Genomic DNA, 24,853 nt, shown 5'->3' on the forward strand with positions numbered 1-24,853 from the left:
GCAGGTTTCAGAAGATAACATACTATAATGGTTTAACTGATTAGATTCTTTTTCAGAACTCAGGACGCAGAACGACTCTACCTCTGCCTCCCCCTCCATGAAGTAGGCCACATACGGTGCAAACTAAATGGGCACTAAATCACATGCCAATCACTACTGGTCAAAAGATTCCTTTGCAGCGGCCCGGGTTTAAATCCGACCTGCGGGCATTTGCTGCATGTCATTCCCTCTCTCTCCCCCTTTCCTGTCTATCCACTGTCACTATCTAATAAAAATAAAAAAAAAAGATGAATGACTAGTCCAGCTGAGCAGGCATCAAGTATGCCTTTCCAGTTCAATAAACCAAGTACTGCCATCTGACTCACACATCACAAGACAGTATTACAATTAATTAATCATACCAAAGCGTTGTATGGCTCAAGACTATGGCGATATAGTATTCATTAAAAATCACCCAAGCAGAAAGCACAATAGTAATTCTGAAACGTGATTGACTGAAGATACAACGATGCCATCACACAACACAGCTGAGTGCAGGTTGTAAAATAACAGTCACTTAGTCAGCTGGCTACTTCACAAACTGCAAAAGCCAACATATAGGCTACTGCACTTGACAACTGTCTCATACAGGCCTATAGCAGCATCACAAAATTATGATGCAATACGTCTAATATGCATGGCATTTCAATAAACTAAACAAAATATGTACATTATCTGGTCACACGGTCACAACAGATTATATTAGCCTACTCAATTTACAGATAGCATAATAGCTCTTACCTTTAAAAGTTATAATTTCTTGTCTTTTTCTTTGCAAAGTTGCAGATCAAATCCTCAAAGTCCAGCTCCCTCAGCAGCTCGCTAACCCTACTACACATGCGCTGCTGTGTGTTGGGAGCACTTTACAGGCAACGCAACAAATGTCTCCGGTGGACAGTGATCTAGAATCCACTCCCGTGGTACCGTTTCACCGTTGTGAAGGTGTCGGGTCAGTGCCTTGTTAGTGAGAGAGCGTGTCTTTCTGCCGTCAGCCTCGTCCCCCCTCCGAGATGCTGGATATTTAGCCGCCCGATTCTGAAAGGCTAATATCCCTCTGGGTATAACTTCCTCCTGGACGGTCTCTGTAATCGGTCCCCGTAGTGCAGGGTCTTCAGAGATGATGGTACCTGAGGGGCCATTACCTTGTTCTGTAATGCTGATGACCGCCGGCCTCATCTCTGTCTTTTTCCACAACAACTTCGCTAAAGTTAACGTTAGCCACCGTTAGCTGTGGCTGAGTGTAGCTGGTAGAAGGCAGCGATTCTTCCAAGCTAACGTTGGCTAGCTCCTCGACATCCTCCTCTTCGTCATTCCCAGCTCTTTTAAAAAAGCTTTTTATTCGCGGGACATTTTTATAGCAGCCGCTTCTTTCTCTCTCTTTTCCACACTTTCACTCGCTGATGCAACCCAATCTGACCGGGGATTAGTTACTAATTAATTCCACTCTTTCAATCTCAACGCGTTCTTAGAAAGCTGATCTTGGATCAGTGCGATGTAAACAACCTGCTCTATGCCCAACCACCTTTATCTTTAGCCAATCTACACAGTGCATGCGGCCTTCTCCCAATTATTACATTAAACAACTTTTATTTTATTCTGATTGGATAATTATCACCATAATGATTAATGCCCATTGGGTAATACGGGCTTGATCGCAGTTTGCCAACAAGGGGAGCTGCCGCCAACAAGGGGTGCTGCAGCTCCCCCAGCACCCCTACTTCCCCCGCCTATGTACCTGCCTCAGCACCACTCTCATTGATTTTCCCATAAATTTTCTTTCTACTTCTTCTAAATCTTGTTTTAACATCCTTAGCTTTACTGGACTCAGAGATCCATTTTTAGGAAAGCCAAAGTTTTTTGACCCATATGACAGACATCGCAAACAATCCGGTCCATATTTCTGATTCAAGTCGACCACAATGGGACCAGATGCTTCACCCGGACGGGACATTTCATTCTTCATTATTGACAGAAACCTTATAGTATACTATGTCTTTTTCTTTTTCGTGATCGTCACCACACCGCGAAGCTATTTATTTGGGTAACTTACGTGTAATCCTGGTGCGACCCTGCAGTGAAAATCTCTGAAATAGTAAACTATTTTATTTATACTGCAGTCCACCTCTTAATCATGAACCGTGCTAACAGTTTCGTAGATTAATTTTTTAGGCCTCTCTGCCTAATCTAGCTAATCCTTCGACTAACTTTTGGCCAGCCCAACGTCTGTCTTTCCTGTCAATCTATTGTCCCGTTATAATCAGAGGATTAATCATAAATATGTCCGTGTTTGCCAAAAGATGTCATTCATAACCTCAGTTATATCTTTGTTACCCAAAATGACCTAAAACAAATATCAAGTTACTCACTTCTCAATAGTCAGAATTAGTTTCATTTGTTTTTAAACAAAATACTAATGATTTTTGCAATTATTCATTACTTAAATTGTTTAGCAATCGTTGCTTGTTTAGAATGTTTGTTCAAAACCTTGAATTCACAATCCAATTGTAATTAATCAATTTTATCTTACCGTGCTGCTTGAAATCTCTTCCTGTTCGTTTTTAACGGAGTGGAAAACAGTCAAGAGCGCTCCGCGGTCCTAACCCTCTTCTCTCTGAAAAACTTTTTTAAGGTTAGAAGTATGAGGCAGAGGTATGAGGCAGGTGATTTTTGATCCCTGGATAGCCAGTCATCAGCAACCTAACGGAGCTCTTTTTCTCTGTTAACTCAACCGTCCTGCTAGACAACGCCAAATTGTGGTGGAAGTTTTTCGTGAAGCAGCAGAGTTTAATAAATAATCAATGATAAGAATGAAACAAATAACGAAAGTTTGAGAATTAAACCAAAGTTTGATCTTTGAGTATTTATTTACATTTGCAAATGGAGAAACACAGTTTCAAAGGTACACGCAGCACAACTGAAAATGTCTTTCTAACCTAAAATCTAAACATCCACACATCATATAGTGAAGAAACTCTGTTAAGCCACCCCTCTCCAAATATCTTTAGCATGCTCATAGTTGAAAAGAGGACATCATTAACAGTCAAACCATTGTCTCACCTTCCCCTCTACTCTCTGTTCCTAACATTAGCCTAAACAACAGTTTATCTCAGGAGACAGAAGGAGACACGGTTCAGACAGTTCTATGGCCTTCTTCACTTTATCTGCTAAAAGTTAAAACAAATGAGTAGCTGGAATCCTCAATAAAAACTCTACTAGGCTGAAAATTCACGTTTGCCAACTATTTTACTTGGAGTCTTTTGAATCTATTCAATTCAATTTTATTTATAGTATCAAATCATAACATAGGTTATCTCAAGACACTTTACAGATAGAGTAGGTCTAGACCACACTCTATAATTTACAAAGCCCCAACAATTCCAACAATTACAGTAATTCTCTCAAGAGCAAGCAGTGCGACAGTGGCGAGGAAAAACTCCCTCTTGGGAAGAAACCTCGGACAGACCCAGGCTCTTGGTAGGCGGTGTCTGACGGGCCGGTTGGGGGTGTGATGAACAGTGGCAATAATAGTCACATTAATAATGGAACAGTGACTGGATGTAGCGGGGAGCTGCAGGGTTCAGCAGGAAGCTGCATGACATTGCAGGGCACTGCTGAGCTCAGCAGGGAGTGCAGCAGGACCACGGTGTAAGCTGGAACCAGGATCTTGGTGCCAATGTTCTCCAAGGAAATACGCTGGGGGAAAAAACATAAGGGCCCTCATTTATCAACCTAACGTAGAAACCAGCGCAGATATGAGCGCAGAAATCATCTTACGACAGGCTTCACGTGGGATTCATGAAAAGTTCGTATCACACCAATCCGAGCGAAAGAATGGTCGTACATTGATAAATGCGGCGGCTGGAAACGATCGTCATTTAAATATCACGCCCCAATATATTCTGGGTTTTGAGGCCTCGCCCCTACAATTTACGACATGGCGAGACGTAATCCGGCTGAGAAGCAACACTTTTCAGAGGTGGAGATTGAAACCCTGATATCTCAGGTTCATTTGCATTAAAGTGTGTACTATTTGGCAGCCTGAAAACTGGTATTAAAGGCTGTAGAAAGAATGCGGGATGAAAAGAGATCACTGATGCGGTCAACAGTGTTGCCGTAGTAAATCGGACTCTAGCTGAAGTTTAGCCTATTTAATTTATACATCCTTGACACATTTTCTATAGTCCTAATAGTAATATACAGGCTTCTATTGCAATCTATTAGGCCTACATGTAGGTGTACCTATAATTAAATAAACACACAGTAGCGGAGTTTATGCAGTGTCTTTTATTTTACTCGTGTTTGTTGGAACGAGGCAACAGCTGAGGGAGAGCGCGTGTCCTCCGCCCCCCGTGCTGGACCCTGTCTCCTGACAGCAGAGGGGCTGGAAAAACAAGCCAAAATAACTTGGTCAATGGCAGAAATAAATCATTCACTTGAAAGAGAAACAAAAACCTGAAGAATAAATAAAAATGTTGTGCATCGTCATGTTTCCTGTATTGAATATCATTGCCAAACATAACACTATAGGCTACATTTTAAAAGTGAGGAATAATATCCTGTCTCCTTCATATAGCCCTCAGTTGGTGGCTGTTCTGGACACTGCTCTCTGGGCATCGGGTCATCTGGCTCCATCGCTACATTTATGTCACCGTGTTTTCCTGCGAGATGTTGTGCAGAACCCCACAGGCTAAAACAATGTTGCAGACCGCCGCATAGAGGTCTTCTAAAAGAGCCAGATCTGCCATTGCTGATACGTGATCAACTGATGACTTCTGCTTCTCCTGTTAAACTGATTATATGCTGCACCGCAAGTCCACACTGACTCGAGAATTTGCGTACACGAGTTCAGACCAGACGTGAGATTTGATCGCAGCCTACGCTCACGTCGAAATTGATAAATGCCAAGGTTTGCGTAGGAATCGGCGTACGCCCGTCGTACGCCTGTTTTAGGTCGTACGCATGTTTCATAAATGAGGGCCAAGGACTCCAGGGAGTAAACTCCCCAGAAGCTAGGATTAGTGACAAGCATTTCTTGGACGGGATACACGGGCTTAGAACTCTCCCCCTGCCGGATCGGGCTTGGCTGGCCTGCCTCCCTCTACTTTGTTATGTATTATTAATCTAACAATTATGAAGAGAAGCAGGTGGGCCAGTTAGGTGGACACTGCAACTCCTCACTCCCTAACTATAAGCTTTATCAAATACAAGAGTTTTAAGTTCATTCTTGAAAGCAATTACAGTTTCTGCCACCCGAACCCAGATCGGGAGCTGGTTCCATAGGAGAGGAGCCTGATAACTGAAGGCTCTTGCTCCCATTCTACTTTTAGAGACTCTAGGTACCACCAGTAACTCTGCATTCTGGGAGCGCAGTGCTCTAGTGGGACAATAGGATATTAGGAGCTCTTCTAGATATGATGGTGCTAGACCATTTAGAGCTTTGTAGGTCAAGAGAAGGATTTTAAACTCAATCCTGGATTCAACAGGGAGCCAGTGCAGAGAAGCTAATACAGGAGAAATATGATCTCTTTTCTTAGTTCTTGTGAGAACACGCGCTGCAGCATTCTGGATCAGCTGGAGAGTCTTAAGCGACTTATTTGAGCAACCTGACAGTAGGGAATTACAATAGTCCAGCATGGACGTAACAAATGCATGGACTAGTTTTTCACCGTCGTTTTGAGACAGGATATTCCTAATTTTGGCAATGTTACGAAAATGAAAAAAGGCTGTTCTTGAGGTTTGTTTTAGATTGGCATTAAAGGATATATCCTGATCAAAAATAACTCCTAAATTTCTGACAGTAGTGCTGGAGGCCAGGGCAATACCATCCAGAGTAGCTATGTCTTTAGATAATGAGGTTCTGAGGTGTTTAGGTCCCAGTACAATAACTTCAGTTTTGTTAGGGTTTAACATCAGAAAATTATAGGTCATCCAGGATTTTATATCTTTAATGCACGCTTGAAATTTAGCTAGCTGACTGGTTTCGTCTGGTTTGATTGACAAGTATAATTGGGTGTCATCCGCATAACAGTGAAAGTTAATTGAGTGTTTCCTAATAATATTGCCTAGAGGAAGCATATATAAGGAGAATAGAATTGGTCCAAGGACTGAGCCTTGAGGAACCCCATGGCTAACTTTAGCTTACTTGGAGGATTCATCATTAACATTAACAAATTGAGATCGATCAGAGAAATAGGACTTAAACCAGCTTAGAGCAATTCCTTTAATGCCAACCAAGTGTTCCAATCTCTGTAACAGGATTGTATGGTCAATAGTGTCAAATGCAACACTAAGATCTAGTAAAACAAGAATGGAGACAAGTCCTTTGTCTGCAGCAGTTAAAAGGTTGTTAGTAATTTTCACCAGTGCCGTCTCTGTGCTATGATACTTTCTAAATCCTGATTGAAAGTCATCAAATAAACTATTGCTTAGTAGAAAATCACATAACTGATTAGCAACCACCTTCTCAAGGATCTTGGAGAGAAAGGGAAGGTTAGATATAGGTCTATAGTTTGTTAAGACCTCAGGATCGAGGGTGGGTTTTTCAGAAGAGGTTTTATCACAGCTACTTTAAATGACTGCGGTACATAACCTGTTAATAAGGACATATTGATCATATCTAGTAATGAAGTATTTACCACGGGTAACGCTTCTTTGAGTAATCTCGTTGGGATGGGGTCTAAGAGAAAGGTAGAAGGCTTAGCTGAGGATATCTTTAACATTAATTGTTGAAGGTCTATAGGATAAAAGCAGTCTAAGTATATGTTGAGACTAGTCGTTATTTCTAGCGACTCTGCGTTTAAAGGTGAACCGTTAGAAGTTGAGGGCAAAAGGTGACAGATTTTATCTCTAATTGTTGTAATTTTATCATTAAAGAAGCTCATGAAGTCATCACTACTCAGAGCTAGAGGAATAGATGGCTCAGTAGAGCTGTGACTCTCTGTCAGCCTGGCTACAGTGCTGAAAAGAAACCTTGGGTTGTTCTTGTTTTCTTCTATTAGTGATGAGTAATAGTCTGATCTGGCCTTTCTTAGGGCCTTCCTATAGGTTTTGAGACTTTCTTGCCAATCCAAACGGGATTCTTCCACTTTTGTGGAACGCCACTTATATTCGAGGTTTCGCGAGATTTGTTTTAATTTGCGAGTTTGGGAGTTATACCAAGGTGCTAGTTTTCTTTGCTTCATCATCTTCTTTTTCAGGGGAGCAACGGATTCTAAGGTCGTCCGTAGGCAAGTCGTAGCACCGTCTACAAATGTATCAATTTGAGAGGGACTGAGGTTAACATAGAGGTCCTCTGTTATGTTAAGGCATGACATAGAGTCGAATGCTGTTGGAATATCTTCTTTAAATTTATCTATAGCACTGTCAGATAGGTATCTGGTGTAGAAGCTTTTATCTAATTTAATATAGTCAGTTAGTAAGAATTCGAAAGTGATTAAAGAATGATCTGATAATACCGAATTCTGCGGAAATATTATTAAATCCTCAATTTCAATACCATATGCCAGCACAAGGTCGAGGGTGTGGTTGAAACAGTGCGTCGCCTTGTGCACACTCTGACTGAAACCGATTGAATCCAGTAATGAGTTGAAAGCAGTACTAAGGCTATCATTGTCAACGTCCACATGGATATTAAAATCACCTACAATAAGTACTTGGTCTGATTTAAGATGGCTGCAACTCCCCTCCTCGGCCTGAGCCTCTAGGAATTTGAGTGTTAATATGACTGGGAGGAGTGGCTTCATTTAGACTAACATAGTCTTCATGGCCCAGCCAGGTTTCAGTAAGACAAAATAAATCAATGTTATTATCTGATATCAACTCGTTTACCAATAATGCTTTAGAAGACAGAGATCTAATATTTAATAGTCCACATCTAATTTTCCTATTTTGTTCTATTGTTGCAGTCGTTTTAATTCCAATAAGGTTGTTAAGTATAGCGCATCTTTTGTTTACCTTTGATTTAACCGATCTGAGTCGGGGAACAGACACCGTGCTTATTAGACTATGAGCACAGAGGGGCGCGTAGTACTGCACCCCTGATTACTAATATCAAACTTGGGTTGTCATGGTTTATGTCTGATAAACTCGGTCAGATTTTTTGATATGAGAGCGGCTCCGTCCCAGGTGGGATGAATGCCGTCTCTCTCCATCAGACCAGGCTTTCCCCAGAACGCCCCCCAGTTATTCACATAGCCCACATCATTAGCTGGGCACCCCCCCCGACAACCAGCGGTGGAAGGATGATGTACGACTGTACATTTCATCATTGGTCCGGTTTGGCAGGGGTCCAGAGAACACTACTGAGTCCGACATTGTCTTTGCGTATGCACAAAGTGACTCAACATTCAATTTAGTGATCTCCGATTTAAGACCATTACCCCCTAGGTGAAGTATGATCTTACTGTATTTACGGTTCTTTTTAGCCAGCAGCTCTAGATGGGTTTCTATATCGCCCGCTCTAGCCCCGGGGACACATATCACCGTAGGTACTGTAGCCGCTGGGGCTGCCGGCTTCACATATCGCAGTATAGAGCTCCCAATAACCAGAATTGGCTTCTCAGCGGGTTATCACTGAGTAGGGAGAAACTGAAGACGCTCCGGTTTAGAGCTACCGTCATCATGTGCAGTCCCTGGTCTAGATCTAACGCTACGCTTCTAATCTACACATGAAGAAGCTAAATCTTGTGGCGTTATAAAACAATCAGTAAAAGAAATGGTTAAAATAAAATTTGCCACCACACCAGTGCTACTCATGGATGTATTAAGAGAATGTGCTAATGCAACATCCGGTCTCAGAATATGAAAAAACTGCCATTTTTTCATTTCTGTTGTCTAGTGATTTAATGGTTTGTTAAATGAAATAGAAAATGAAAATCAAAGCATGTTTTAAATTTTCACATTCACTTTTGACGATGAAAATGAAAAAGGTCCGTGTACTTGGCGGCCAACGGATTTTTGTTTTGAAAGGAAAAAACAAAAACGAAAAACAGCAGTTTCCCAATTACCATTAGTAAATAAACAGAAACAAATATGTGTACCGTCCGTTCATTTGTTTTTCCTACACTGTAAAAAAAGACTGTGAAATTTACATAAAAACTATGTAAAATCCCTACAGAAAAGTATTGTAAACCCAAAAACATATATTGTTTGTTTAAATCACAGTGAACTTTTGTAAACTATTAAACAGAATGTTTTTGTTATATTTACAACAACTATATGTGATTATAATCAAATGTATCTGTTAAAACTACAAATATTACTATAAAAAACAGAGAAATACTGTAATACTCATGACATAACAAATTTGTTAATTTGACTTGCAAATATTGTAAAAACTATAGTTTTAGTCAGTTGTTTTTAATACAAAAAATATATGTAAGTCACTTTACAAGTTTATGCTGTACTTTTAACATGATTGATGAAACAATGCAAATTGAGGTAATAAAAATGTTTTCACAAAAATTTCATTGTTGTGAATCTGATAGGTTGCCTATCTATTTATATATAAAATATAGGCTACAATTATAATATTGTTTTTATATTTAGGCTATTTGCAGCATATTGTAGATGTGTGTATAAGAAATTAAAATTGATATATGCAAAGTAATACTTCTGTTCAGTCCTAATCCTTGTATGCCTTGTGTTTTTTTTTTTTACTCTTTAAATTTTAATGTAATACTTAGCCTACTGATTTTCTACATATGCCTATTAATAAAATAATATTAATAATATGAGCATTGTGTCATTATCACAGGCTAAATAATCAAACAGTGCATTCACTTACATTGCATGATTTATTTGTAGTTTATTGTATTTATAGAGTGTGTGTATAAGGAATTAAAATTATTAACCATAATCCTTGTATGCTTTATGTTTCTTTTTAGTCTTTACATTTTAATGTAATACTTAGCCTACTGCTTTTCTATTTATATTTCTAAAAATATATAATAATTTCAGCATTGTATCACAGGCTAAACAACCTAACAGTAACCACAGACTTGTACGCTCATTGTGCACCGAGTCCGCCTAATTTTGAATTTCATAGTGGGCAGCTGAAGCTTGTCTCTGATTGGATAATGACGTGAGGGCGGAGGAGCGGGAGAAGAAGCTCCTCGTTCACGGCTGCGGCTGACGTAATTAACGAGCGAACCAGAACGGCACTTGCTGCAGAGAACACATGAGCGGAGCAGAAACCTTCGGACCATTTTGTCATTTTAAAAGTTTTTAGGACAAATCTGCGATTTTAACACGTCTATTTTTGAAACGTCTGCTGCTGTTCAATCGGAAAATTGAAAGTTTGTACGGTAAGTTTCACATTTAGCCTACTGTTTTTTCCAAGACCAAACGAAAATGTGTGCTAAAAGCACATGGTGTAAGCTAGCACCAATTGATATTTAAGACCAGTAGCTAGCTAGCTAGGTCAATGCAGGATAACTTAGTTCAGCTGAAAAGCACAGGCAGACACTTAAAATGCCAAAAATGATCACCTGCGTCTTTTGTAAAAAGAAATTGGATACATTAAGAGGCTATGTACTACATTGCAGAGTGCATAGGAATGAGCCCCGTTGTCTATTCAAATGTGTTGGCGCCAACTGTAGTCAAACATTTACCACTTACTCTGCTTTCAAGGGCCATTTTTATCGTGTGCACAATGCAACTGCATCATAAGCTGCTCCTATAGCTGTTGTTGCGAATTTAAAATGCGCAGTTTCATTATGTGCCTGCCATTTTCACACGGTGAAAGAGCTAGTGTCTCATTTAAACGAACATATTGGAGAGGGCCGGTCTGTGTCATGTCCAGTAAGTGGTTGTAAGCACATGTTCACAAAAAAGTCATCATTTACTTCTCACATGTGTAGGAAGCATAAAGCATGCTCCCCTGATGGTATTGATGACATGTACAAGGAAACTCCCCCTCAGCCCCCAGATGTCATTGCCAGTACAGATGATTCAGAAAACACACATGAAGCCATGCCAACAACTAGTGCAGCCTGTGATATGCCAGAGAATGATAGTCAGTCTTATCTCAGAAACATGTGTCTCTTTTACCTTAAACTGCAAGGACAGCTGCTTATTCCTGCCTCTACTATACAGACTATTGTTGAGGAAATGCAAAATGTGCACGAGTTAGGTCAAGCCTACACAATAACTAAAGTAAGTTCTTTATTAAAAAATTATATGAGCCTATCGGATGAGGCAGTCACTAAAATCTGTGACTGCATTAAAGAGTCAGATTTGTTCTCTGCCTGTCATCAGGGACAATTGAGAACAACATACTCCAGAAATCAGACATTCACAAAAATGTTTAAATACACAGAACCCCAAAAAGTGTCATTGGGAATGGATGAAAACATGACACAAAAATGTGCTTACTACATACCAGTGGCAGAAACTCTGAAGAGCTTTTTACAGTCACATTTAGGGAGGAATAGACAGTCACAACAGTTTGGAGATCCTGATGTAGAGGTTTTTACCGATTTATATGATGGACAAAATTTCAAATGTCACCAGTTCTTTAATGAAAACCCTGAAAGCCTCAAACTGATTTTGTACCAAGATTCATTTGAAATTGTGAATCCCCTGGGTTCTGCTAAAAAGACGCACAAAGTTCTTGCAGTCTATCTTTCATTAGCAAATTTACCCATTCATTTGCGTTCAAATACTGATAATATGTTTTTAGTCTTGTTGTGTGTTGAGAATGACCTTAAGCGTTTTGGAATAGCCAAAGTTTTCTCAGAGTTATTGGCAGATCTGAAATCCTTGGAGACAGATGGAATAAATGTAGATGGAGAAACCGTAAAAGCGGGGTCTTTACTGTATTGCTGGGGACAACTTGGGTTCTCATTGCATAGGTGGGTTTACAGAGAACTTCAGCCGCTCTCAATATTTTTGCAGGTACTGTGAAATCACAAGAAGTGAGTTTGAGGCTGATCCGAATGCCTGTGGTCCTCAACGCACCCCAGAGACGTATGATGCGGCTGTTGCTGATCTCCAGGCTGAAAACATCCAAGGCGTCAGAGGAATAAAGGTAAACTCTATCTTTAATACCCTCGAGTCTTTTCACGTATCCCAGCCTGGTCTCCCACCTTGTTTAGGTCATGACCTCTTTGAAGGAGTCTTGTCATATGATCTAGCACTATACCTGAAGAACATTATAAAAAAGAAAAAATGGTTCTCATACTCACTCTTAAACAGGCGCATCAAACAGTTTAAGTATAAAGGATCGGAAGCACTCACAAAGCCATGTGCTGTTAATCCTGACGGACCAAGTTATCAGGGCAAGCCATTCAAAACTGGAACCTTTTGAGATTGCTACCAGTTTTGATTGGTGACAAAGTGCAAAACAAGGACGATGAAGTATGGCAGTTAGCTCTCCAGCTAAAAGACATTGTGGATCTTATTTGTGCTCAGAACATTTCCTTGTCCCAAATAGCATATCTTGACATATTGATCCAAGAATATTTGGAGTTGAGAAAGATGTTGTTTCCTGAAATTCAACTAAAACCCAAGCACCACTATTTGCGCCATTATTCAGCACTGTTCTTGAAATTTGGTCCATTGATTAGGTTATGGACGCTTAGGTTTGAAAGTAAACAGTTATTTTAAAAGATGTGCCAGACACTTGAAAAACTTAAAAAACATTTGTCAAACTTTGTCAGAGCGTCATCAGATGTATCAGGCATATCTTTTAGCAGGGCAAGAATGCAGTAAACTACTGCAAGTGAAGGACAGCTGTGCGTTTTATCCCAACCTCTACAGTAACACTATTAAACATGCAGTCAGGGAGTTAGCCTTTTCAGAAAGCAATACCACAGTTACCACAGACATTCAGTACAAGGGCACTGCATATAAAAAAGGACAGTTTCTTGTGTACAGAAATGATGAGTATATGGAGTTTGGTGAACTTCTACTCATCTTGATTAAGAATGAAACATCTGTGTATGTTTTGATGGATATCCACAAAGGCATCTTGCTCTCAGAATACCATCTGTATTCTGTGACAAAGGACAGTCTTGGGTTACAGTGTATCAACATTAATGACCTGCCTGATTTCTATCCTTTGGAATCATACATTCTTGATGGATACCAAGTCATTCCACTAAAACACAGTATTGTGGCAAAATAAAGTCAATTAAAGCTCACTTAGTTCTCACTGTAAATGGTTTTACATTAATATAAGTGTTACCTGATGCATGTCCCTGCTCTGTTAAGTGTATATACTGTATATTTTTTTTTTTCTGTTCTGTTTTGAAGGTGGCATTTCTTCTTCAGTGCAAATATGAGTGACTCAGAGCGAACCTTCCTAGATGTCGCCATCATGGAAGTCCTACCAGAACTTCCAGCAGTACACAAAAACATCCTGGAAGAGCACTTGCAATCCATTGGAGTCGAGACGTATGATGATCTACGCTTTGTAACAGAGGCTGATTTGATGACCGCATTAAGACCTGTACAAGCCAGAAAGCTTCTTTCTGTTTGGAAACAGAAATGTAAGTAAAAACAACATACAACACACAACTATTAAAAAGCACACATGGACATTGTGTAATATTGTACAGTGTGAATCATCTTATTTTTTTGTCATTTAAAGACCAAACTCCAGAGAACAGCTCACTATCGTCTGTGGAAACCTCAGCTACCCAATCGCTCTCATCGCTCTCTGTTTCACCCCGAAGTTCATCATCAACCTCCTCCAGCAGCCCAGGACTTGACACACAGTGGGACGACAACTTTGAAATTCCATGGAGTAAATTTCCTGAGGAAGTGATGCATTCTTTGGAGAGGGGAAAAAGGCCAGGCCCAAAACTAAGGAGGGAAATGGTCCGGATTGTTGTGACTGAGATGATGGAAAAATGCCCTCATGTAGGTAAAAAGCATTCAACTGATGTTGCAAAAAAAATGGTGGCAAAATACCCCAATTCTCTGCAAGATGTAATAGAGGGTGATATTGTTGGAACAGGCTACTATTCCCTTGTCAAACAGTTGCATAACAGAATTGAAAATGTGAGACGACTTCAACACCCAAAATAAGAAAAAGAAAACATCAGACTGATGTCTCAGACCACACAGATGAGATCCCATTAGAAGAGAGAGCAGCAATGCAGGACACTTATGGATGCATTAAATGGAATGTAAAATGTCTGCCCCTTGAAGAAACTCAAGAGAGCCAGCAGCAAAAGATGGAAAAACTCAAGGTGATGTTCCAACACTCTGATGCTAATCCAGAGGAGGTCAAATGTCTAATGAAGTCCACTTTCTACACACAGCGTCAACATGTCAACCAGGGCAAAAGTATCAAATGCCTTAGAGAGGAGTGGCCGTTTTGGTTTCATGATCTTGGCATGTCCGTACACTTCAAGGAACTCACTGGGATTGACCTCAAAGAGACATTCACACGAAATTTGGATTTGAAGGGAAAAAGGCTTCTCGACTACATGACCACAGTTTGTGTCAACAAGAGCAAGAAGTTCCTTCAGAATTATGCAAGGCTTCAGAGGATGCGAGGACCGCAGAGTGGCTGCTCAGATGATGTGATAGAGATGCTCCTGCTTCTGCTCAGCTACTTTGATGAGAAGGAGGAGTCCATGTTCTTCCATGTAGAAGATACATGTCTGGCAGAAGAGGTCCAACTGGAGCAAGTGCCTCTGACACCCACTGTTATTGTCTGTGGTAAGTCTGTTTCATATCTCTTTTTTTTTCTTTTTTTCTTTTTTTATTGCACTGTTTATAGAATTTGTCATGTGAGTGCAGTGCTTATTAATATAACCTGTTAAATTTGTTTATAGGACAGTCCTGCTATTCCTCAACAAGGTACATGCTGAGTCTGGATCGGAACCTTACCAACACAAACATCTCCTCCTTCATTTCTGCATTGTGCCTTTTGTTCGGGAGCTACTACTGTTTCAACATCCATTATCCATCTGAGCTGGCTTCAACTCTGGAGTTTCTTCAAAGGTGAGTAAACTTAAAATCTAAAAATGGCTTACTCATTTGTCAGACCTGGGACTCTAGGACCTGGAGGCAATATTTGTTATCCCACTATGGCCACGCCAAGACCCGCCCTTCAATAGCATTCACATACTACTATTGGCCAGGCGTCCATGCTTACATGTACAGGTCTTATCCCCTGACCAATCCCCTAACCTTAACCACTCAAGGTGAAATGCCTAACCCCAACCAATCGAGGTGCTTCGTAGGGCGGGTCTTGGCATGGCCATAGTGGGAGTCATAGTTTTGCAACCAGAGTCAGAGCCGGACTCAAAGTGTGTGTAAGTGTGTGTGTGTGGTTGTGTGTGGTTGTGTGTGGTTGTGTGTGGTTGTGTGTGTGTGTGTGTGGTTGTGTGGTTGTGTGTGTGGGTGGTTGTGTGTGTGGGTGGTTGTGTGTGTGGGTGGTTGTGTGGTTGTGTGTGGGGTTGTGTGGTTGTGTGTGGGGTTGTGTGTGTGTGGGGTTGTGTGTGTGTGTGGGGGTGTGTGTGTGTGTGTGTGTGTGTGTGTGTGTGTTTTAACTGATCAATTAATATGGTTTTATTCTACAGGTGTTTTTTCTCGATAAACCCAGAAAAAGGAACCAAAGTAGAGAATAAAAACTCCAAGCGTCGTCTCAACGTGAACCCTCGAGTCCTCACCCTGATACAGGAACTCTCCGATCACGAGTGGCGTTAAGCCTAAATATGGACTTTCTGTGGACTCTGACTGTTTGTTTGAGAAGAGGTACTGTTAGTTTTCACTCTGTTAAATCCACAATGTGTGTTATAGTAATTAAGGCACAATATGTAATTTTTGTTTTAAATTCTTAAAGGTGCAGGGTCCGCCACCTGCTTGTTTTCATGATGTTTTTGCTTTGCGGGAATGTTCCATAGTATGGTATAAAACCTATCTATCTTGCATTTATTCAATTGTAACAGTTTTTATTGTATAAAAATAACTTAAATGTGCATTTTTACTGTGTGGGGGCTCGCCTCTCCACAGATCTGGCCTGTAACTTGGCCTGTTGGCATCACTTGATTGTCTCCATGGAGAAGTTTTATGCCATACTGTGGAACATTGCAGACAGGGAGAGTGTGGGTTGTTGTCAATCGGGTGGTTGTTGTGCGCCTGGCACGTAAGTTTGTGACAGAAAAATGTCCAGATTTAAAGAGGCTAATCTTCTGGAGTATTTCAACTTGGATTCAGTCATAGTTAAAAGAACCATTACATTTAGCTTCTTTGCATGTTGTATATGTTGAAAAAAAAAATGCATCCAGTTGTTTTATGCCATACTGTGAAACATTCCAGACAGGAAGAGCGTGAATTGTTGTGAATTAGATTGTTGTGTGCCTGGCACTTAAAGTCAGTCCCTCCAGAAAAACGTGATTATGGGATCGCATAATTCAATGCATAATCAGCCAAAGTTCGCATTTTTTTCTAATACGCCACATAAATTGCTGATTTCTGCGCAAAATATGCGGGGCTTATTGTAAAATAAAGCCACACTAGAGCACCGCTTACTGTGCTCCATGGCTGCAAAACAACAAGCACCTGGTCGCTACGGAAGCCCAAACTTGCGCATGTTAAATTTGGAGCCCATGATCAGATTTGAAACCAAATCCTCCAAACTATTCCAATAAAGAAACGATTCCGATGGAATCTTAATTTTTGAAAAGATTCCAAGTAGGAATCGGTTCTCGATGCACAACCCTAATCTTAGCAGAAAGTTGAAAAATGTTTACTTCACACAAGAGCAGCCATTTTCCTCTGTTGCCATGTTAACATTATGAAGGGACGTAATTACGCAACGTGAACATCATAGAAAAGCAGGGTGTTGGGGAATCACTTTTTTTCCCCTCTTTTTCATCAAACCACACTTTTTGCAAGTTCCCGCAATTTTTGTAATTTCATTGCATAAAATTGCATAAATAACCTGCATATTCCATCGAATTTAAGAAAACGTGCCGCATAATAAAGGATTTTTGCCCTCAACAATCAAAATATTTTTGTTTTTCTGGAAGGACTGTAAAGTTTATAACCGAAAAATGTCCAGATTTAAAGAGGGTAATCTCAATTTGGTATTTCAGTCATAGTTAAAAGAACAATTACATTTAACTTCTTTGTTTCTTGTATACGTTGACGAAAAAAATGCATCCAGTTGTCCAACTATTGACGATTGCTGTTAAATAAATGTTCCCAAAAGTGATGTTTTCCTCTTGTCTTTTCTCAAGATGTATTTTCGCATGTCTTGGTGTAGGCTTAGTAATCATTTTGGAGGTTTATAAGTAAATTATACATTATAACTTGATAATTAAAACGTAGAAATACAGCATATTGTGAATAGATTTTATGTATAATATACAGAACGGCTCCATTTAAAATGCAAAGTTTTACTGTTGTACCAGTTTAAATTAGTTTTTTGTATGATCTTTTCTTGTTAATTTGATCATTTATTGATGCACAATAAGCAATTATTACATGTAAAAAATACAGGAAATGGTTTATTTAAATACAACAGTTAGGTGAAATGAACACTTTTTTTTTTTGTAGACTTTACAGTTTTTTAATGTGATTCAGCCGTAATTTCATTCACTGTAAATCAATTTACATATTTCGTCATTAAAGTTATCTACTGTGCTGCTGTATTTTTTACAGGAATTCCCTGGTAACCACAGCTGCCAGCGTTTTCCTGTAAAAACAACTGTTTTTTTTTTTTACAGTGTAGTGAAACCAAAGAGAAAAAAACGAGAAACCACTTGTTATTTCGTTTTCCGTTTTAAAAACAAAAATGGAAAAAATGGATTAAGGGTTGTTTTTTTATTTTCAGATTCTCCACCTAAATGAAAATTAGTAATTTTGGATAACGGGATCTGGCAAAAATTCAAATACAAATAAGAAAGACGCCAATTCCCTGAAATGTCTGTGATTGGTGATGATGATGATGATGATGTAGCTCACTACAGTTATTTTCTCCCCAGAAACAATCAAATCTCGTTCTTGATTGGGTCCTTAAATTATGTCGTCAAAATTTCGGATAACGGTCATTTAAGCTGTCAAGTCTGAGGTACACTACCTGAAGAGGAGGCCAGCATCAATTTCTCACTCTACTCCTCTATTTGATAAGGTAAGTGCCCTCCATATATTAGAGCAAAATGGAAATTAAACTGATAAATGACAGTAGCTAGTTGAGTTTATGTGATTCTAATTTGACCGATTAATTTAGCTACGTTGAAAGTAGAAAATACATTAAGTGATAGAAATAGCTAGACTAGCTAGCCTTCAGTTGACACCGAACTATAGCGATGATGGCGTATAGTGTCATTAAGTAAAAGTTGATTTCATAAACTTTCAATTTCAATTTCAATTTTATTTATGTAGCACGTTTAAAAACAACCTCAGTTGACCAAAGTGCTTAACATGCTCCAAAAGCAACGAAACAATAAACACAAACAAGGCACGATGTACAATACAAAATAACTGACAGTAGAAAAAGAATAAGGTCAATAAGGTCAAGATATCAAAGCTCAACCTGAATTGAAAGCCAATGAATAATAGTGGGTCTTAAGCATGGACTTCTTCTTCTTACATGAACAGGTAAACTATTCCAGAGGTTTGGAGCTGCCACTGAAAAGGCTCGGTCACCTTTGGTTCTTAACCTGGATCTGGGCACATCGAGGAGCATCTGATTGGACGACCTCATTGCTCTGACAGGCGTGTGGACATGTAAGAGCTCTGATAAGTAAGAAGGCGAGAACCCATTTAAGATCTTAAAAACAATTAATACAATTTTAAATTCAATCCTGAAACAAACAGGAAGCCAGTGGAGCGTGGCCAAAACCGGTGTAATATGATCATGCTTTTTAGTCCCGGTTAAAAGTCGAGCTGCTGCGTTCTGGACTAACTGTAACCGACGAAGGGATGACTGATCCAATCCAACATACAGTGAGTTACAGTAGTCTAAACGGGACATAATAAATGCATGCATGACTCTTTCAAAGTCTTTACGTAGCAGGTAAGGCTTGACCTTAGCCAAAAGTCTCAGCTGGAAGAAGCTAGTTTTAACAACAGAACTAATCTGTTTGTCAAACTTGCTATATTACAGCAGCTGGCTGGTCCTCAGGAGCGCTCTAACGCCAAACTTTTAGCTTGCAGCTAGTGCTACTTCAGAAAAAAGGCTTGAATGAAGCGGTATCAGAACCATGCTAGCTAGCTCAATGTTCCGGGGACATTCAGTAGCTTACATTTTTATATATATATATCGAAAGTGCAGTTCTTTGTTGCTGTCTTTGGTTAGTTTTTTGAATCACTCACAGATTAAGCTACTAATTTCTACACTCAAATTATGGTGCACTTGTATTTGAGCTTATTTTGAGATTTGTTTTCACTATGAAAAATGAATGAATGGATAGTAAAACAACTTGTAATTTGTTTTTTGTTTTGATGAAAAAACGGAATATGAAAAACAATCTCGTTATCCGATTGTCCTTGATGTGTTTATAGATGGAACTCGGAAATACGTGTGTATAAGTCATATTCTATAGTTTTGCATTGGTATTTTTTCGTGACCCGGAAGTTACTCCCGCCACACCAAGACCCGCCCTTCAATAGCATATATTAGCCAGGCGTCCATGAGAACGCAAGGTAACCTAACCCCATTTGTACAGGTCCTATCCCCTGACCAATCGGCTATCCTAACCTTAACCACTCAAGGTCAAATGCCTAACCCCAACCAATCAAGCTGCTTCGAAGGGCGGGTCTTGGCGTGGCCATAGTGGGATTTGTAATGGCGGTCAGCAGAGGGTGCGCTGCCGTTTGGATGTCCGCGCAAACAACAATGGAATGTTTTGTTCTCTTTCGAGAAGGCAAACAGGTTACACTAAAAGATGATGACATGTCTGTGGACAAGATATGCAGGATATTTCAGGTGCTGTTATTGTTCAATATATATTACACAATATATAAGTAGCTATAATTTACAGTTTTGCCCGTAAGGGCATAACATTATGTTGTGGACTTGCCAACACAGTTCACAGAGCCTTGGTTAGCTTGTTGGCACTTGTTTCTAGACAGGTAGAATTCAAGTTAGCATGACTTGTTGCTAATGTTAGTAAGACTACTTTGCTAACTACTTAACTTTATTTGTTAAAATATGTTAAACTATGATATTTTTTTTATGTTTTCAGAAATTTTATTTAAACGTTTTGTTTATATTCATATTCTTACAAACGCATTTGACCGATTTCAATTTAATCCATTTTTGTGAATTGGAGAGGTCTCGTTAGGAGGAAGCTTGCTATGGCAACAAAGGATTCCATTCATTACGCTAAGCTAAGCTAGCGGCGGCTGCGCCGGACTAAGACAATGCATGCACTGATACAAAAATGCATTTGCCCACCTATATAAATATAGATGAGACGGTGAATAACGCTTTTTCAACCAGCTGATAAATAAAACAATTGTAATGGTTACAAATTTCTCCAGACTAAGGAAGGGGGAGAGAGATATAAAGTCCCCTAAACTAAAAATAAACACACAGACGTGCACCTCTCGAAAAATGCAACTATACGTTGCTCGGCCATGGCTTGGTAGCGCTGCATTTCTTCCAACTCATTTCCTGGTTCTCCTTCTCCAAACAAAATGAGATCAAGGAGAGGGTTAACTTCTCCTGCTCCAAATCTCCCACCGTGGTCAGAAAAAACAGGGGAGACACTTTGGTTCTCTCACAAGGCCTCTAGAATTTCTACTCCCTCCGAAGCTAATCGCCTTCACTCACTTTCTCCCTTGCTCTATCATTGTGATATATGGCACCATACACGTGACTGAAGATGCTTTCTGTAAACTCGCAGCGCTGTATGTTTAGGAAGGCAAACAAATGGGAATGTTGTGTACCTTTAATTGCTTCAAAAGTTGTAGTCTTCTCCAGAGGCAGTTTCTGCTTCTTCCCCTTCCCCTTCATATTGAATTTTCCATTAGCTGGTTGGTAAAGAGCCTGAAGAAACAAATTCACCGTTTATAATTTACATGCGTGTGATAATCTACAGGAACTGTTGCATGGGTGAGCGTGCCAAGAGTGGACTAAAGAGAAGTGGTTTTGGGACACTGTTTTCTGGAATCGATTAAACAAACCTTTGAGAGTTGACCATTTGATAGCTACAATGACATACTTTCCCTGCACCTGTAGAACCCTTTACCATCCATGTCAAGTTTCTATGCGTTTCATGATTACATTTCAGATAATTAAATTGAATTTATAATCTTCCCCATCATCTCAAGCTGCTCTTTATGGGCGAATGACAGTGGAGGTTCACTTAGATTTGAGATTTTTTTATCAATTTGCCCATTTATGAAATATAAAAGTCAATTCAAGTCTAGAGCTCTTCCTGTTCTCCCACAGCACAAATAAAACATAACAATATAAGGAATCATGCTTAAATGTAATTTTTGCCATTACAATACAGTTTCTTCTCCCCACAAAAGAGAGCAAACACAAATGGCTCAAGGTTGTGAAACTTCACCAATATTGGCCAGAACTGGACTTTGCTGCTTTTGAAGAGTGGGACACCATCAATATTGATGCTGAGGTTTATCGAGTCATGATCATGTCTGAAAGACATTGTCTGACTTAGTAAATGACAAATCCCCTTTTATAACCCATAATAAATGTATTGCCCACCACATTTTGGCTCAGATCCTACAGCTCGTGGTGTAACGAGGAGTGTTCTTGCATCCTTTGGTAGCAGATGTTCTTGCTTTCTTAATATTGCCAATAATTAAGTTAAGAATCTTTGTGTGGTTTTGTTCTTTGTAGACCATTGTCTTAAGTTCTCTTCTAAATTGGGAACATCCAATTCAGCATCACCATTTAGAACTTATTTTTCTGACTCAGAAGACACATACTCCACATCAGTGTCAAAGTCTGATTCATCGGTTGTTGAACTGTCAGCCACAGGTTGATCTATCGGTCACTGATCTCTGACTTTCACGGTCATCATCCCTGTCAGAATGCAGGAACTGATCCATTTCTGCCTTCCTTTTGTACCATGCTTTTAAATAAGCCATCTGTAATACATAGTTTAATCATGAATCCGATTCAGAAATGTGCTTCCTCACAATAAAATGATTTGGTATGAACAGTTCTCAAAGCTCTAACTCTATGTAGGAATAGAATGTCACTGAAAGAGTCATGCATTAGTCATGGTTTATGTGATGTAGTCGGGCTATAAATTTAATTGATTTTACTATTTTATTTCAAGTTAAAAAACAAAAATGTCATCAGTACTTTTTGGTGTAATGATTAAGATGGGTTTGTGCTCAAACCAAACTAGTTCCTAGTACATTTAATTTAGTTTAAGAAACAACATAAAAAACGTGTTTTGCTTGAACAGAAACTTACCTCTTTTTTATCTTTATTGCTTCAACCTGACAGAGATAAAAGAATATTCCAAATTACAAAACTATACCATATACAGAAATATACAGTTCAAGGGCCGTATTCACAAAACATATTCAGGCTAAAAGTAGCTCTTAACTTGCTGATTTAGGATTGGGCGTGTCAGTACAAATTTTAGGACTCCTAAATGTTAGCTCAAAGATTTCAGAAAGCATTTAAGCTCTAAAACTAGCTCAGGGCTCCAGACTAACTTTATTACTAGGAGTGTTGTAGCCCCTTACTGAAATTGTTTAGTAGCACAAGCAGAACATTTTATAAATGGAGACAATCTTTGAAGGATGAACAAAAATGTTTTGGTCATTGCATTAAAAATAAAATTTAAATATGGTAATAGAGTTTTGAAGTGCTGGAAAAATATGTGTAGTACTTGTAAGCATTTTGAATACTTCTGCAACAATACCATGGTTCCGGTTAGTGTTACTACACTAAATCCATGGTGAATGTTGTTAATTTGTGGACTTAAATCCTTCCATAACTTGTTCATTCATGGCACAGTGTTTCTCCTGGTATTAATTTTTGATTGATTTTGTGACAGCACTATAATTACATTTTTGTACAGCACTCTTGCGATGCAAGTTGCCTGTTGTCCCCCAGCAATGCTGGAAGAGGACCCGATGTCACGGCAGCGGCCAGTTTTACGGCAGCAGCAGCGTGAGGACGACGCCAGGGAGCTTCAACACGTTAAGCAGGGCAGATGAAACCACTCATGAACTATTATACGTAGCACGCAAACACGATCAAATGAAAGGTAAACACCCTTTAGAGTGATCTATCTCTGGGGCTGGTAATAGGATGAGGTGGATAGAATAGAATAGAATAGTCTTTATTGTCATTGTTATTGAAGTACAACAAAATTTAAAGTGCTCTCCAGTCAGTGCATCAATTCATTAAGTTTAAGAAAAAGAAATACAAAATATATATATATATATATATATATATATATATATATACGTATATATATATATGTATATATATATACGTATATATATATATATATATATATATATATATATATATATATATATATATATATATATACAGTACAGGCCAAAAGTTTGGACACACCTTCTCATTCAATGTGTTTCTTTATTTTCATGACTTTTAGATTCTTCAAAGTAGCCACCCTTTGCTTTTTTTGATAACTCTGCAAACCCTTGGTGTTCTCTCAATGAGCTTCATGAGGTAGTCACCTGAAATGGTTTTACCTTCACAGGTGTGCCTTGTCAGGGTTAATTAGTGGAATTATTTCCCTTATTAATAAAAAAGCAAAGGGTGGCTACTTTGAAGAATCTAAAATATAAGACATGTTTTCAGTTATTTCACACTTTTTTGTTAAGTACATAATTCCATATGTGTTCATTCATAGTTTTGATGCCTTCAGTGAGAATCTACAATGTAAATATTCATGAAAATAAAAAGGAAACGCATTGAATGAGAAAGTGTGTCCAAACTTTTGGCCTGTACTGTATGCATTAGTCATTATAGTTCAATAGATAAATACATTATGTTTTACGTTTATTCATTTCAGGGGACTTTTATTTATTTCCATCTATTTATTTGTACATTATAAAACACGAGCGCGGCAGATTCGTCTGATTCCCAGCTTAGCTAAAGCGAGTAACGCCAGCTCTGCAGACGGAACAGAGTAAGTCACCACAGGGGGGGAACCCAGGTCACAGGGCTGGTGGCTAGCTGCAGTGGCAGCAGCGAACATTATAATATTAGACCCAGCACCGGAGGTTTGATCCCCATGATCTGATCCCGAACCGCCGGTGACTTTCTGCCAGATCACCAAGCTTAACAGCAGCAACAGAAAGTTTGCTGGAATCAGACTTTGGTGCTGTGATTGTAACGTAATTGTAACGGTAACGTTACAACCGTGAACTAAAAGTCTATTTCCTCAGCTGGTTTGACTCTCTTCAGGTGAAGTTGTTTGCGGTGGGTAGAGACAGAGAGTCAGAGGGAGGCAGGGAGAGAGGGTAATAAATACATGTGACATTATGAAATAAAAGTCCCTCCAAGCATTATCAAGAGTATAGCTAGGTTTCCAATATAGGCAACAGCAACACTGGTACACTGGTGCTGTTGCCTTGGAAATGACAACATCCGGTCTCAGAATATGAAAAATCAGGCCTTTTTTTCTTATATGAAATAGAAAATCAAAATCAAAGCATGTTTTAAATTTCTCCCATCCCCTTTTGACCATGAAATGGAAAAAAAGCCTTGTTTTTAAATTTTGTATTTTAAAACGAAAATCACATAACCATTTTTTTTGAATACCTGTTTATGAAATGAAAATCGAATGACCAAAATATACACTGACCTTAGAGGGGGGGCGATTAGTTCAACAGTTTCTCAGCTGCTGCTGGGAAATCACGTGTGGGTGTGTGCTTATGT

At 39.2% G+C, this 24,853-nt stretch overlaps 1 protein-coding gene and 1 long non-coding RNA gene across 2 annotated transcripts; both read left to right on the top strand.

Annotated features, from left to right (window-relative positions):
- Nucleotides 1-10,293: 10,293 nt before the first annotated feature.
- On the top strand, nt 10,294-14,039 carry LOC114556712 (uncharacterized). The gene is made up of 4 exons (XR_003692737.1): nt 10,294-10,343; nt 11,935-12,067; nt 13,294-13,529; nt 13,631-14,039. It is a non-coding gene; the product is annotated as an uncharacterized LOC114556712 (long non-coding RNA).
- A 22-nt stretch (nt 14,040-14,061) lies between these two features.
- LOC114556709 (uncharacterized) lies at nt 14,062-15,009 on the top strand. Its single transcript, XM_028579747.1, has 2 exons — nt 14,062-14,709; nt 14,826-15,009. Exons 1-2 carry the CDS (start codon nt 14,139-14,141, stop codon nt 14,996-14,998), a joined length of 744 nt encoding a protein of 247 aa, XP_028435548.1. The 5' UTR covers nt 14,062-14,138; the 3' UTR covers nt 14,999-15,009.
- The last annotated feature ends 9,844 nt before the right edge of the window (nt 15,010-24,853 follow it).

Source organism: Perca flavescens, chromosome 6, assembly GCF_004354835.1.
Source record: "Perca flavescens isolate YP-PL-M2 chromosome 6, PFLA_1.0, whole genome shotgun sequence".
Classification (NCBI taxonomy): Eukaryota; Metazoa; Chordata; class Actinopteri; order Perciformes; family Percidae; genus Perca; species Perca flavescens.